Here is a 13,982-nt window from a genome sequence, read left to right on the forward strand (position 1 = left end):
CCGTGCATCCTCTCCCTCCTCTTCTCTCTCCTGCTACTGAAACGCAGCCGTTTTGTTTTTTTTTTTTCCTTCCTAAATATGTTGTCACAGAGGCGCTTCCGCCATCGCTGATTGGCTTGGCCTTGGCCGGCAGTGGGCACAGGGAAGACTTCTAGCAGCTTCTCACAGAAGCCACCCCTGTAGCCTCCCCACTACCAAGACCTTGCCACAGAAACCCAATACACATATAATGCCAAATAAATATTGATAATGTAATAGTAATGCAGGTGGAAGATTAATCTGTATACATTTAATGAAGGGATCTTAACTAGCTATCACTTGTCAGAGAGGGGAAAAAACCACAAACACCTTTACTCATTCAGATCAGTTGTCTGCTTATGAAAATGTTTGCCGAGCACTTAGGCTGCTTACAAAAGAAGGGGAATACTGGGGAGTATTAGGAAAGAAACAGAAGACAAAACAGGAAACACCAAATCTTACTGCACTCCATGGTTTGATTGTACCTTTAATACTACTTGTAGCTCTAGTTACCTAATCTCACAAAGAATATATAAAAAATAAAAAAACACTAAAAAGTGATCAGTGACGATTGCATCTAAGCAGACCTGTATGTGCCATAGAGTGATCTGAAGTCTGAATCCTCTGCCATCCAGATCAAATATAAATCCTGCAGCTTAGGTTTCCTTTTCATGGGAAGAAGCATGTGATGTGAGACTGGTTGGTGTTCTTCCTTCTCCTTGGATCACCGAGAGTAAAGTTGTCTTGGAATAGCATTGCCAGGGTACTCTGTTTAGTTGTAGCTAAGGATAATATTGGAGTAATAATTGGAAATGTGTGAAAGCCCCCTATCTCCATAAGAGAGGTGTTTTGCTGCTGGTGGTTGTTTGGGTGGGTTTTTTGGCAACGGGGAAGACATGACTGCTGGAGATGCTGTAGCAGACACATAAATGGCATGGAAAGGGATAATGGGATATTTTTTCCCCCAATTCAAGAACTGAGCTTCATCAAATCCATTTGAGCAACAGATTTAAAAGCAAAGGAAAGGAAATACTTGCCTTTTACAGGTATGTGCTTAAGTTGTGTAGCTGACTGCAAGGTATTCTATGGAGACAAAACCTAAATAGATGCAAAGTACTATTAAATAAATTGAAGAGAAGTCCAGAAAGGTGTGCTAAACATCTCATACAGGAAATCCCTAAAATCACAAATTTTGAACATCTATGATACACAGAGAAGATTTAACTTTTAAAATTCCTTCTTATCACTGTCAAAATTATATCTGGTCACTAATGGACCTTTGCTTGCTCTAAACCCATACGGTTCTTTTTTATGTTCTATAAGCACTTAAACACTAAGTAAAAACTAGGTACCTAAATTTGGTACAAAAGTGTATCAGCTATCAGTAAGCTTATCTGAATGAATACCATATTTTTAAATGTAATTACTACCTTCTACAGCATTAGGCTATCAGGAGATCCAATCCTAAAAGTTTAGTAAATGCCCATATTTTAAATTCTTTACCTTAAAGAATGTTTATAACTCTGTTCTGCCTTAAAGTCAGCTGTGCTAGCATAATTTCAGGTGTAAATGTCATCTAGTAGTGTTCTCTTTATTTCCGGAAGAAATTATCTGTTTATTTGTGTTGATAAATAAAAAAAAGACAAGAAAGAAATTAGAAGATTTTAGATGAGTGATAAGTAGTCTAGAAAGCTGCTTTTTTCTTTTTTTTTTTTTTTTTTTTTTTTTTTTTTTGTATTCTATAGGGAAGATTGAATTATGTGAGGAACCACTGGCTTTGTAGTAAATAGCTCGGGAAGTTGACTTTGGGTGCAGTTTTCTCAGATAGTTCTTTTAAGAAATACAGATGATTTTTTAAGTGGTGGATTTTAAAGAGTAGAATGATAATGAATTGTGTGAGAACTTGAACACAAGCAAATGAAAAAAGAAAAAAAAAAACCCAACAAAACAACCGACAGCAAGACACAGCTATAAAGTTCTCTTTGCCTCCTCCCCCTTCCCAATAGAACTGACACTAAGAAATTTCTGCATATTATAGTTAGTTGACAGCATGAGATTATTTGATGGTAACATGCAGTCTTGGAGGGAGTGAAATGTAATGTCTGTCCCTTCCAAATCTGTAATTTCCAAAGCACCAATAAAACAAGAGTAACTGTCAGTAGACACAGCTATAAAGTTCTCTTTGCCTCCTCCCCCTTCCCAATAGAACTGACACTAAGAAATTTCTGCATATTATAGTTAGTTGACAGCATGAGATTATTTGATGGTAACATGCAGTCTTGGAGGGAGTGAAATGTAATGTCTGTCCCTTCCAAATCTGTAATTTCCAAAGCACCAATAAAACAAGAGTAACTGTCAGTTTAATCAATATTATGTGCAGGATGACAAATGTTTTACAATTTCACTTCAGTCTGAAACTTGTCTTTTGGGATTCACATGGTACACTAATGTATTTTCAGCATTCATTTAACAGGTTTTCTAAGTGTTTTATCAAAGACAACAACTTAATGTGACAAGTTTTCAGCAGCCTTGTATCTTGACAAACCACTTAAGAGCTAAATGAGGTGGTTATTTTACATTATAATTTATACCATTATTTTGTTGGAAAGAGTATGAAAATCACCATTCTTAATTATCTTACATCTTTTTGTGAATTATTCTATTTTCTGAAATTCTGTAGAGTACAAAAAGTTTCTGTTATCTAGGGGAGGGGTATGGTATGTGTGGCTAGTTTAATTAACTTTGTAACGTAATATTGTGTCTTTAGAATTAATCTTGATTTAAAAATGTGCTTGAAGGCTGTAAGTGCTGTCAGAAAGTAATTACTGTATGACTTCCTTCAAACCTGCTTATGGTGTGGAAGTCTTTGGAAATGCCCTTTACATAGAGAGGTGGTTCTCTCTCAGAATCCTTTTTGTGTTCCAGTGTTTTTCTAATTTGGAATATATTGTCTTCTTTCATACTAATTAAGACTCTGAGGAGTGCTTTGAATTATGCTGGATGTTAGTTGAAAGGTAGATTAGAGTCTGACAATGAAAAACAAAGTGTGTGAGATTTCAGGCATTTTCTGAACTCTATATTTTCTGTATGATGGACTATTTCTTTTCTAGGATGCTCTTGGAAGGTGTATACTTTTTCATTACAGTTATTTGCTATAATTAATCAGAAATGCTGAAGTTTCCTTAAGACTCTGCTGTGATTTTTTTAAATACTTGGTTTCAGTTAAAATGACTGCTGAATCTGAAATAAACATAAACAACCATTTTTAAACATTTCACTCCTCAAACAAAACTGTAACTAAAACATTCTCCAGCAACAGTATTCATCACATGTTACACAGAACACATCTACTTTGAGATAGCTAATGAAGATAGAACAAACACTGTTGTTACAAATCTTTATAGTGTGGAAAGGAGAGTTATAGAACAAGGCATTTTTCCTCTATGATCGTGCAATTCCCCATGGTTTGTTAGATGCATTTTCATTTTAATGGCTACTTATTTTTAATTCAAGTTTGGAGTACAGGAATATGAGAAAAGATTTCGCTTTAATGCTCTGACTGAGATTTCTGTTGCCTTTTGGAATATTATCTTAATCACAGTATTTATTAATCATTTATGAAAGTTGAAGCTTTTTTTATAGACACAATCTTGCATATGCCTTCAGCCTTTGCTTTGTGCTGTATTCCATCACGTTTCACAGGCTAAGTAGGGTCAGGATAGGTCAGTGAATGATTATGAGATTACCAGTGAATTTGCAGGTGCTACCACAAGAAACAGTGTTAATGGTTAAGTATCTTGTTTTCACTCCTTAACATTACAACATGGTGCTACAGGACACATTACTGTGAATGAATTGTAAAAGCAAGGCCATAACCACTCAACTCCTTTGAGTTATTAGGGACCCAAGAGATTATTTTGCGTTTTTAAGTTTTGGTGCTAATGGGGTCATTAATAAGAGTGAGAAATTCATAGTAAGAACTGGTATGTATGACAGATGAGTTCAAATGGGAGATTAGACACATGTTTTAATGTTGCGCATGATTATTTCTGAAAGCTACTGCAAAAGTGGCAAATTATCCATCTCTGCATGTCTTTAAATGATGCCTTTATAGGAAGCAATCTTCAGTGGATCAGATGTTGCTAGGTTCAACAGAAGGGTAACTGGGTTAAAACAAAACTGAAAAGGATTCCAAGGCAGTTCGCTGCTGTCCGGGGAAACCACCTAATGTAATCCCTTTTGTAAACTGCATCCTAAATTATTACACTGGTTCTAACAGACCTGTTCACCTCCCACTCACTGGGAATCTGTTATGGAGCTTGATGATGTAACAGCAAGAAATATTTTTTTGCTGATTTCCAGCTTTCCTTTAATCAGATTTTATTTAGGTGAGGTTCCTGTTAGTCTTGTTACTCACCTTGCTTTCCTTTTCTATGCCTGTAATCAGACTAAATAAGACGGGGTTCTATTAGGACATTAAAATATGTGCTTACCTTAACATAAATGCTGAGATGTTACACTTGTGCTTTTCTGCATCCAACCTTTGTTTGCGATATGGTTCAAAGGACAGATTACACAGATTGAAGAACACCTATGTAACTGAATGCCAACATCCTCCCTAGTTGTGGATTCTGCATAACGAGTGGAGTAAACTATGGCGCAACGGCTGAAAGAATTACTTACTGGGTTTATTAATCCACAGGCCTTGGCTCTAATATACACCATAGTCATGCATGGCAAGTTACATTAAATCTCGAGACACACTTGTAACCTTTGCTGAGCAACCCAATGCCTAACAGTACTGCTTCTGAGACTTCTCTAACACTAATTTTGTCTTTACTCTTCTTGCTTAAGATGCCATAAACTGCAATTCCAACTCTAGGCCACAGTCATGAGTGCTCCAATATGGTGTGCTACCAGGGCTGATTTGATCAATATGGGCTAGTATTTGCTGTACCTGCTATAGAATGTGTATGCATGTATGTTCCCATCCTGAGTAAGTTTTAATCTATCCATGGATAGAGTATTCCAGAAATGGCCAGAAGCTATGGGGAGTGTTGATGGGGCTCTTAGTGGAAGACATCCCTCTTCACTAAGCTCATTATTTTACCCTCGTATTATCCTGCTCTGCAGGACATTGTAAGTGATGGTCCTTAATGTCCTATCATATAAAATGGTTCTGTTCCTCCTCCCATGGGGGTACCAGTTATGGAGTAGTTTATCTCCAGTGGTTGAGCCAATGGTTACTTGAGGTTTTTTTCCTATAAGGAAGAGGCTGAGAGAGCTGGGACTCTTCAGCCTGGAGAAGTGAAAGCTCAGAGGCAATCTCATCAATGTGTATAAATGCCTAATGGAAGGGATTGAAGATGGGAAGGGCAGACTCTTCTCAGTAGTGCCCAGTGACAGGACAAGAGGGAATGGACATAAATTAAAAAACCATGAAATCCCATCAGAACACAAGAAAACACTTTTTTACTGTGAAGGTGGTCAAACACTGGAATATATTGCAAAGAGAGGTTGTGGAGTGACCTTCTGTGGAGATATTCAAAATCCGACTAGACACAGTCTTGGATAACCTGCTCTATCTGACCCTGCTTGAACAAGAGCATCGGACTAGTTGATCTCAAGAGCTCCCTTCCAATCTAAATGATTCTGTGATTCCATGACCTATAGGTTAGCGAAGCCACTGTGGCCAGACTGTAAATTGGATGATAGCGCTGGACTGGAGCAGCAAACTTGTACCAAAACATAATTACTGGAGCAGGGTAAGGAAGAAAAAAAAAAAAAAAAAAAAGTCACGCTAGGAGACTAAGAAAGGGAGAGTTTCATCATGACTGCTTCCTTGGAGTGTTACATTTTAAACCCAGAAACTTCTTTTTCTGTTTTCTACTTTATAACCCTTTCGTAATGGTGACAACAGGCTGGCATCTGGTACTGGAAGAGAAATGTAGGTCTTTGGATTACATAGGGCAGATGGAGCTCCCTCTCAGATAAAATCTGGGAGGGCTAGAGAACCAGACCATAAGCGTATTAGTAAATGCTGGTCCTTTGTCTAAGGGGAGTTCAGGAACTTGAAAAGCCCATTCTCCTTAGGAAAGAAGATACACAATAGGACAGTTTTTGCAAAGGGGATATGTTGTATGATATTTTTGCAAAGGGGATATGCTGTATGATACAAAGCTGACAGGGAAAACTGGGCATACAAACCAAGAGGGCTGAATTCAATGTGGGACAGCAGCAATAATTTCAGACTGAAATAGTTTGGGTATTGACCAAAACCAAAATTGGCTTTCAGATCTTTAGCACTTCAGAAAGTATACTATATGATTTAATATGGAAATGAGATGCACTATTTATTAATATATTTAAATATCCGCATGAAAACTTAGGTTCTAAACTAAAAGTTATGTGGGCTTAATATATCCGTTGATACAAGTCATTTACTATTTAAGTGAAAAGCTAGTGTAGGTATACCTCTTTTTCAGCATTATTTTATGCATTTCTCATTTCCGTATTGGAAAGGCCACAGCATCAAAATCAACAAAATGTAAAACATCTTAAATAAGACCCCTGCATCCAAAACCAAAAAACCTGCTAAGCATTTTAATGCCACAGTAACTCTGATGTAACAGGTTCTAAATAGCACTCTTGGAATGTGACATTCTTTGCCAAGGTATGAAATTATTTCATATTTTTTATATTACTTAAACAATTATTCTCAGGTTCTTCCATACAACTGATACATGCTGATTAGTGAAATCAATGATATAAACATCAATGAGAATTAACTTTTGCAAAATAATTTGATACCATGTGAAATAATTTTCATTACAAGTCTTGATTAAAAAAAATAAAATCAAATTAATTTTTATTGATAATGTCATTGTAAGGATATATGTAGTAGAATTTATTTTTATTCGATTCCATCTGGTAATAGTTTAATTTCATTAGAGCATTTATGTTCCTATGATGCACAATCTGTTGACTCAGATACTCAGGTGCTTGCTTATCTACCTTTAAATACAGATATGTTTTGTTACATGACCCTAGTGTGCTAATACTTTATGATAATTTAATTCTAATCCTGTGTGGTGCTGAAAGGGTTTAAAAGTGAAACAGCTCTGCTGGGGAAATGCTGTGACCCCATATCAATGGTTATTGCATGATCATTTTGAGAAAGTAAAAGGGCAACCAAGTGAAACATAGCTTTCTCCAAGTGGGTTCAGAGACTTTCATACTTTCTACTCTAAGTTACCTTTTCTAATTTAAAAGCAAAAATCCACCACTCTACTTAATTAAAACATTACAGTTCTTGCTGAAGGGAAAGGCTAAGTGAATGATGCATGCAGGAGAGGCATTAGTCACAGCCCGGTTGGTCTTATGAAACTTATGAGACAATGAAGACCAGATCTACAAAGCTGCTTAAGTATCAGAGTCAAAAGTTACAGGTCGTGAAAACTCATACACTTCTGTCACATAACCCTGGACATGTTTAAATGTTGAGTACCCTTATTCTCAAAATTAAGGTTTCTCAGCCTGTGAGGACCTAAGCATTCCTGAAAGCACTTCACTAGAGCTCAGTTCCCATCTTGCACCTTAATTTCTGAAGAATTTAAAATTTATTTCATTTATCCTTAAAATTTTGAACAGTAGATCATGGACATCTTCTGTATCCTATTCCCTAAAGTGCAAAAATGAAGACCAATTATATTTTAAAAGAAAGGCAGATATTTTTCCACAATAAGCATATAATATCTGTTATGATAAAACAGCAAGCCATTGAAATATGTTTTGCTGCTACAAATGAAATGAATCTCAAAATAATAAAATATGATCTAGGAAGTTCTAATAATTCAATAATCAATTTAGGAAATGCTAAATACTTGAAGGAGAGAGATTTTTAGCTCTGAAGATCAAGAACCTATATTTTATTGCTGTTTTATATACATAATATATATATAAATATACCATTTAAATGTATATATATAAAGAAGTTACAGTTATGTAAAGAATTTTTTATTAAATAACATTTTCTGCAATACTGGGCCCTGAGTAACATGAAACTAGTGTAAGTCCAGATATTAGAAGAACAGATTTGGGCTCATATGTTTTGTCTGAAAACTTTGTTAGATTCTACTTCTAGTCAATGGTAAATCAGTACAGAAGCTGGAATAAGTTCTCCTTAAGTATATATCCAAATGAAAAGACAATTAGAAATGATAAAAAGTCTTAATCAAACCTAAAATTTTTATTTTGAATTTAGACTCCCTGCTCTGAGTGCTATTAAAAATTAATTAAGTTCTGTGAGTTCATAAAATGTACTCCACCATCGCAGTGCTTCTCAATAATATTAGGTCTTTGGATTAATATGCAATTGCAAAGTTTGATGTTGGTTCCTATTAAGAAGTAGTTATATTTTTTTCATAATGGGATTTAATGTCAGTTTAACCAGCCTTAATTAAACTTTGGCTTATAAATAATTTTATTGAGAAGTGCAATGAATTTTTCTGAGTTTTATGGCTTTTTAATTAAAATTAATTAAGCCAACTTGTGGTTAAGTGTCTGTGAACTAGTTCCCTTACATTTCCAAGCTATTGTACAATGTTCTAGATACACAATTTAAACTTTATCAGGAGTCAATGGATTAAAACCTTAGGTCATAAAAATCTAGGGGGTTAGGTACCTGTTGACATTTAATCAAGCAATTTTAAAAAAGAACTGAGTCATGTTTTGATCTAATTATCAGTTATGTAAAGATAATTTAACAGCATGGTTAATATAGACTATGACCATATATATACCTTTGATTGTCTGTCATGTCAGCACCCTAGTTTGGTTGTATATGTAGAGTTAAAAAGTTATTTATTGAAAGTTAAACTTCACATGTAAAAGTATTCACATTCATAATAAGCAACGAAGATAAGATAATAAGATATGAAGTCTATCCAAAATATCATTAGGAAATTCATTATTATCTTTTATCTATCATATATTCTAATTTTTTTCTCCCTCCAACACTTTTTACATTTTTGTTTTATGTCAAAAATTAGATTTTTTTCCAGGAGGAGGGTCTTGTGCCTCCAGTCCATACTTACTTTACTTTCTTCTTCTAATTGTCTATGAATCAAAAATATGAGAACACATTTGCAATTTCTCCACAGAGATCAAGCGTCCTAAAAGAAATATTTGGAGAAAGATACCCTGCAGAACTGTGCTTCTGTTGTGGCTTGTTTATGTAGGGTAGGTAGTTCAGAGAGCACTTAATTCAGTTCTTAGGATTCAGTCAACTAAATGAAACATTTTTGTTCAGCTTATATTGTTTTTATATATATATATATATAGCTTATTATTGTTTGTATGTATATGTTTTTATATAGTTTACATAGGTTTTGTTTATTTTTTATAGTTATTCCTATATGTATTCTATATCTGAATACTGTGAGATTTTAATTGCTGTGCACATTTTGCATGTTAGCTGGATGTTAACAATATGTTCTAAACAAGTTCAAGAAACAATGTTAAGTTCATGGTGTTGATCTTCCTCTCAGCCTTGTCATATGTATAGACAGCCGTCATCTGGATATTGATAACACAACTGTATATGACTGACAAGTTATTTAAAAAATAGATCTGATGACAGTATGTGCATGTAAAGATTTACAATACGTTGAATGTGCTCAATTACAACTGAGTTTATAGAACTTTCAAACAATATGCAGACCTGCACTAGCCTTTACTAATTCTGACAATTTTTAGTTACAATGTTACCATATAATCATGTTGCTTTCTGAATATATTTGTATATTATATATATGTGTATATATATATATATCCGTATATGGATTACAACTATAGCTGTTTAATTCTAATCATCTTTAGGTTGTTTTTTTCTCATGAGCTTTAAGAGGGCTGGGTGTGGCAGATATTGACTAATCCTATAGGTTTATTAGTTTTAACAGCTGCTTTTATTTTCTTCCAGTATTAGTGAATCTGAAATACTTTCTTCTTCTCAGGAGAATATAATGGAAGTTATAAGAAATCAAGAATTTTTACTGCTACCGGCTGAAGAACTCCATAAACTTCTTGCTAGTGACGATGTGAATGTTCCTGATGAAGAGACCATCTTCCATGCCTTAATGATGTGGGTGAAGTATGATATGCAGAGGCGGTGCAATGACCTAAGTATGCTACTTGCTTATATCAGATTACCACTGCTTCCACCACAGGTATTTTTTAATAATAATAATAATAATAACAACAGTAATAATGTTATTGTGAAAACTGCTATCAGTTTATAGTCTGAAACTTCTGAATATTCTGGTGTTTAAAAGCAAAACTGTTCAGAATTAGAAAAAAATCAATATTAGCCCTTCATCCAGAGTGACCTCAATAAACTTGAGGATTGGACCAAAAGATACCCAAGAAGTGCAGAGTTGTGAAACTTAAGAGGAGTAACTGCAGATATCATAAGATGTTAAGGACAGGCAGGATAGTGAATATTCTCAGGAAAAAAACCCAATGGGGATTATGACAGATACCAGGCTGAATACGAGCCAACAGCATGAATGAGGAAAACTGCATATTGGTCTGTATCAGGAAAAATTCTGTCAGCAGGCCATATGAAGTTATTATTCCCACAATACCTGGTGCTGCTAAGGCCATACCTAGAATATTGTTTCTGATTTTTCACTCCACAATTTGAAAGGCATAGGAAGAAACTGGAGAAGGTCCAGTGGTGCAATCATCTTCATTAAAGGTTTTCCTGAATTAGCTAGACCAGGTCATCACCAAATCCAGTGTTGGCATTAGCCCTGAGTGAGAGGTTGAACTAGTTGACTGCTGGCGGTCCTTTGGAGCTCTCTTCCTATGAATGTTCTATGATTCTGTGATTCAGGCACCAGTTCCCTTTTTTCCCCAGAATAGTAAATAGTAATTTTATTCTGTTTAGTACCTCCAGATAATCATTCTCCCTTCAGCTGGTGTACTGGGTCTGTCCGGAGTGGAGTTAACATTCTTTGTGGCAGCCTGGATGGTGCTGTGCTTTCCACTTGTGGCTAAAAGAGTGTGGGTAACACACCAATATTTTGACTGTTGCCAAGCAGTGCTTACACAGCATCAAGGCTTTCTCTCTTCCCTACCCCACTACCCTTCCAAAAGCCAGTAGGTCAGCAGTGGGAAAGAGGTTGGGAGGAGACACAGCCAAGACAACTGACCCCAGCTGACCAAAGGGATATTCCATACTGTATGACATAATGTTCACCAATAAAAAGCTCAGGAAAAGGAGGAAGGGGGAGGATGATCGTGGTTGTGGCATTTGTCTTCCCAAGCAACCGTTATACGTGCTGAGGCTGTGTTTACCAGTACGTGGCTGGACATCTGCCTGCCAATGCAAAGTAGCGATTTAATTCCTCTTTTTGCTTTGTTTGCATGCACGGATTTTGTATTCCCTATTAAACTGTCTTTGTCTTGATCCATGAGTCTTTCACCTTCCTTTTATTTTTTTCCCCATCCCACAGGAGAGGGGGAGTGAGAGGCAGGGTGGGTGTTTGGGTGCTGGCCAGGGTCAACCCATCACGGCCCTTTTTGGTGCCCCATGCTGGGCACCAGAAAGGACTGTTTATGCGGAAGGTCACAACACTGAGAGTTGGACAGTGATGAGGAAGGTCAGCGTCAGCTGCTGCTTCAGTCTTGTTTTTTGATGGTGACTTTTTGATAATTCCATAATTGTGCTAGCAATAATGTCAGTTCATATCAATGTCTACAGGAGTTATTTCTACATAGGAAGCCAGAGACAATGTTCTCACATACCTGAATCTCTTAGTGTTAATTTGAGCTTACTTACTGTTCCTTAGAGATCAAATCCTGAGCTGAGGGTCCAATGAATAAACAAAGGAGTCACTGATACAGCAAAAGATATCGCTGAGGTATTTCTTTTTTATTTATTTATTTCCTTCAGACCATGAAAGAAAAAAAGAAAAAAAAAAAAAAAGACAATGGCAAATATTTTTGGTTGTGAACCCAAGTTGCAATCTGGATATTAACCTTCCAGAATGATCCACTTCTCCAAAATCAAGAAAGAAATCCATGTTCAAATCTGCTTAAAAATCAAGTCAAAGGTAATACCAGAATCCTCAAATGACATCCTGAGGTTCCTTCATATTTGGTATATGAAACTGCAATATAAAAAGAAAAACAGGGAGAGACCTCAAAGACCAAATCTTGCTCACCCTTAGTGCTCAGCTGTTAAATCAATCCCTGGCTCTGGTTTGAACCACTCCAGTTAGCTTTCTGCCAGACAAGTATGCCATAGGGGATGGTAGTGCTAACCCAGTTGGTGCTACTCAGTCATCTCTTGCCACGTTTCCTTCACCAGTGTGAGCACAGCATGTGATTCTCTGACATCCTTAAGTAGTTATTCTGTTTCAGCTAATATTTTGAATACTATGGGAAGAAAGGTGAGGGTAGGCTAAGAGTGGCAGCTCACTACATGGCCAGATACTGGTATTGTAATGACTATGATGTACAAAAAATATACCCACTCTGAAAGGGATCAAGAAAAGAATGGTAGGAATGAGGTGATTAAAACAAGAACTATCATAAATCATGATGCTAAGATTTACAGGTACTTTGTGTCATCACGAGATCTCAGAGGGTTGGGTGGGTTTTTTTGTTTTACTTTCCAAAATAAAATGTGCTACAAAGGAAACAGTCAAATTTGACAAAGTTAAAGGTTTCTTTGCCAGAAATGTGAGCTGTTTATTTTTCAATGTCTATGCCAATTGAGAAGCTAGAACAAATACTGTGCATTACAGCAGTCTTTAAAGTGTTGTGTTTTTTTTTTAAAATCTGCCAAGCACTTACAAAAGGTAACTTAAACTGCTCACACACCAGCCTCAACTCTAGCTCTTACTGTGTAGAAAGAGGTCATGCAGGCTTTGTTGGTTACTGGTCCCTGCCCTAGTTCTTAGTAATAATTTTCTTTATAATCAATATCTGCAAGATCTACCACTACAGAGTTAAATATAACTATTGACCTAAGTCAGATGAAAGGAAGACAACTATTTTGTTTGTTCTGTGAATTGCTGAAAATGGTGAAAAATAGACCCAAGATTAAAAAGATTACTTTCCATTTCAATAGTCTTATGTAACGTATCAGGTAATGTATGCATGTGTGTAAGGTATGGAATGGTCTCATTCTCATCTAGATTCCCTTTCCCATGAAAGGCTGGACCGGAAGATCTTTCAAAGTTGCTTCTAACCTGAGCTGTTCTATGATTCTATGTTTTTATGATTCTATGATCCTATGGTGTATAAAGTATCAGCTGAGATAATTTAGAGGCAAGATTTCAAACTACTTTTATGTTCAGAATCTTCTAATCCCACTGCAAATTCTAAATATATGGCTCATAAATTTAGCTGCATTCCTCCAATCAATAGGGATTTTACTTCATCTAGGCATCACATACTTTACTTACCTCTGCACTGCTAATTGCTTGCAAGCCATTGATCCCCACGTTACCAAGCTGAGTGTTAGAATCATAGAATCGCTTTGGTTGGAAAAGACCTTTAAGATCATCAAGTCCAACCTTTAACCTAACCCTGACATCCCACCACTAAACCATGTCCCTAAGCACCTCACTTCTTTTAAATACCTCCAGGGATGGGGACAGTGAGGTGGATTGGGAACTGGCTGAATGGCAGGGCTCAAAGGGTTCTGATCGGCGGGGCAGAGTCCAGTTGGAGGCCAGTAGCTAGTGGAGTTCCCCAGGGCTCGGTACTTGGCCTGGTCTTGTTCAACTTGTTCATCAGTGACCTGGACGAGGGGACGGAGTGTACCATCAGCAAGTTTGCTGATGACACAAAACTGGGAGGAGTGGCTGATATGCCAGAAGGCTGCGCTGCCATTCAGCGGGACCTGGACAGACTGGAGAGTTGGGCAGAGAGGAACCTGATGAAGTTCAACA

The 13,982-nt window shown here is 36.4% G+C and overlaps 1 protein-coding gene across 1 annotated transcript in view; it reads left to right on the forward strand.

The window, feature by feature from the left end:
- The window catches only part of LOC104123321 (kelch-like protein 1), a gene marked incomplete at its 3' end in the record, with an annotated part of 110,254 nt that overhangs the window by 70,016 nt on the left and 26,256 nt on the right, over positions 1 to 13,982 (forward strand). Inside the window, exon 4 of the mRNA XM_035891163.1 lies at positions 10,032 to 10,244. Coding sequence (XP_035747056.1) covers positions 10,032 to 10,244 — 213 coding nt within the window. The remainder of the gene's footprint in view (positions 1 to 10,031; positions 10,245 to 13,982) is intronic.

Source organism: Egretta garzetta, unplaced genomic scaffold (assembly GCF_000687185.1).
Source record: "Egretta garzetta isolate BGI_Z169 unplaced genomic scaffold, ASM68718v1 scaffold303, whole genome shotgun sequence".
NCBI lineage: Eukaryota > Metazoa > Chordata > Aves > Pelecaniformes > Ardeidae > Egretta > Egretta garzetta.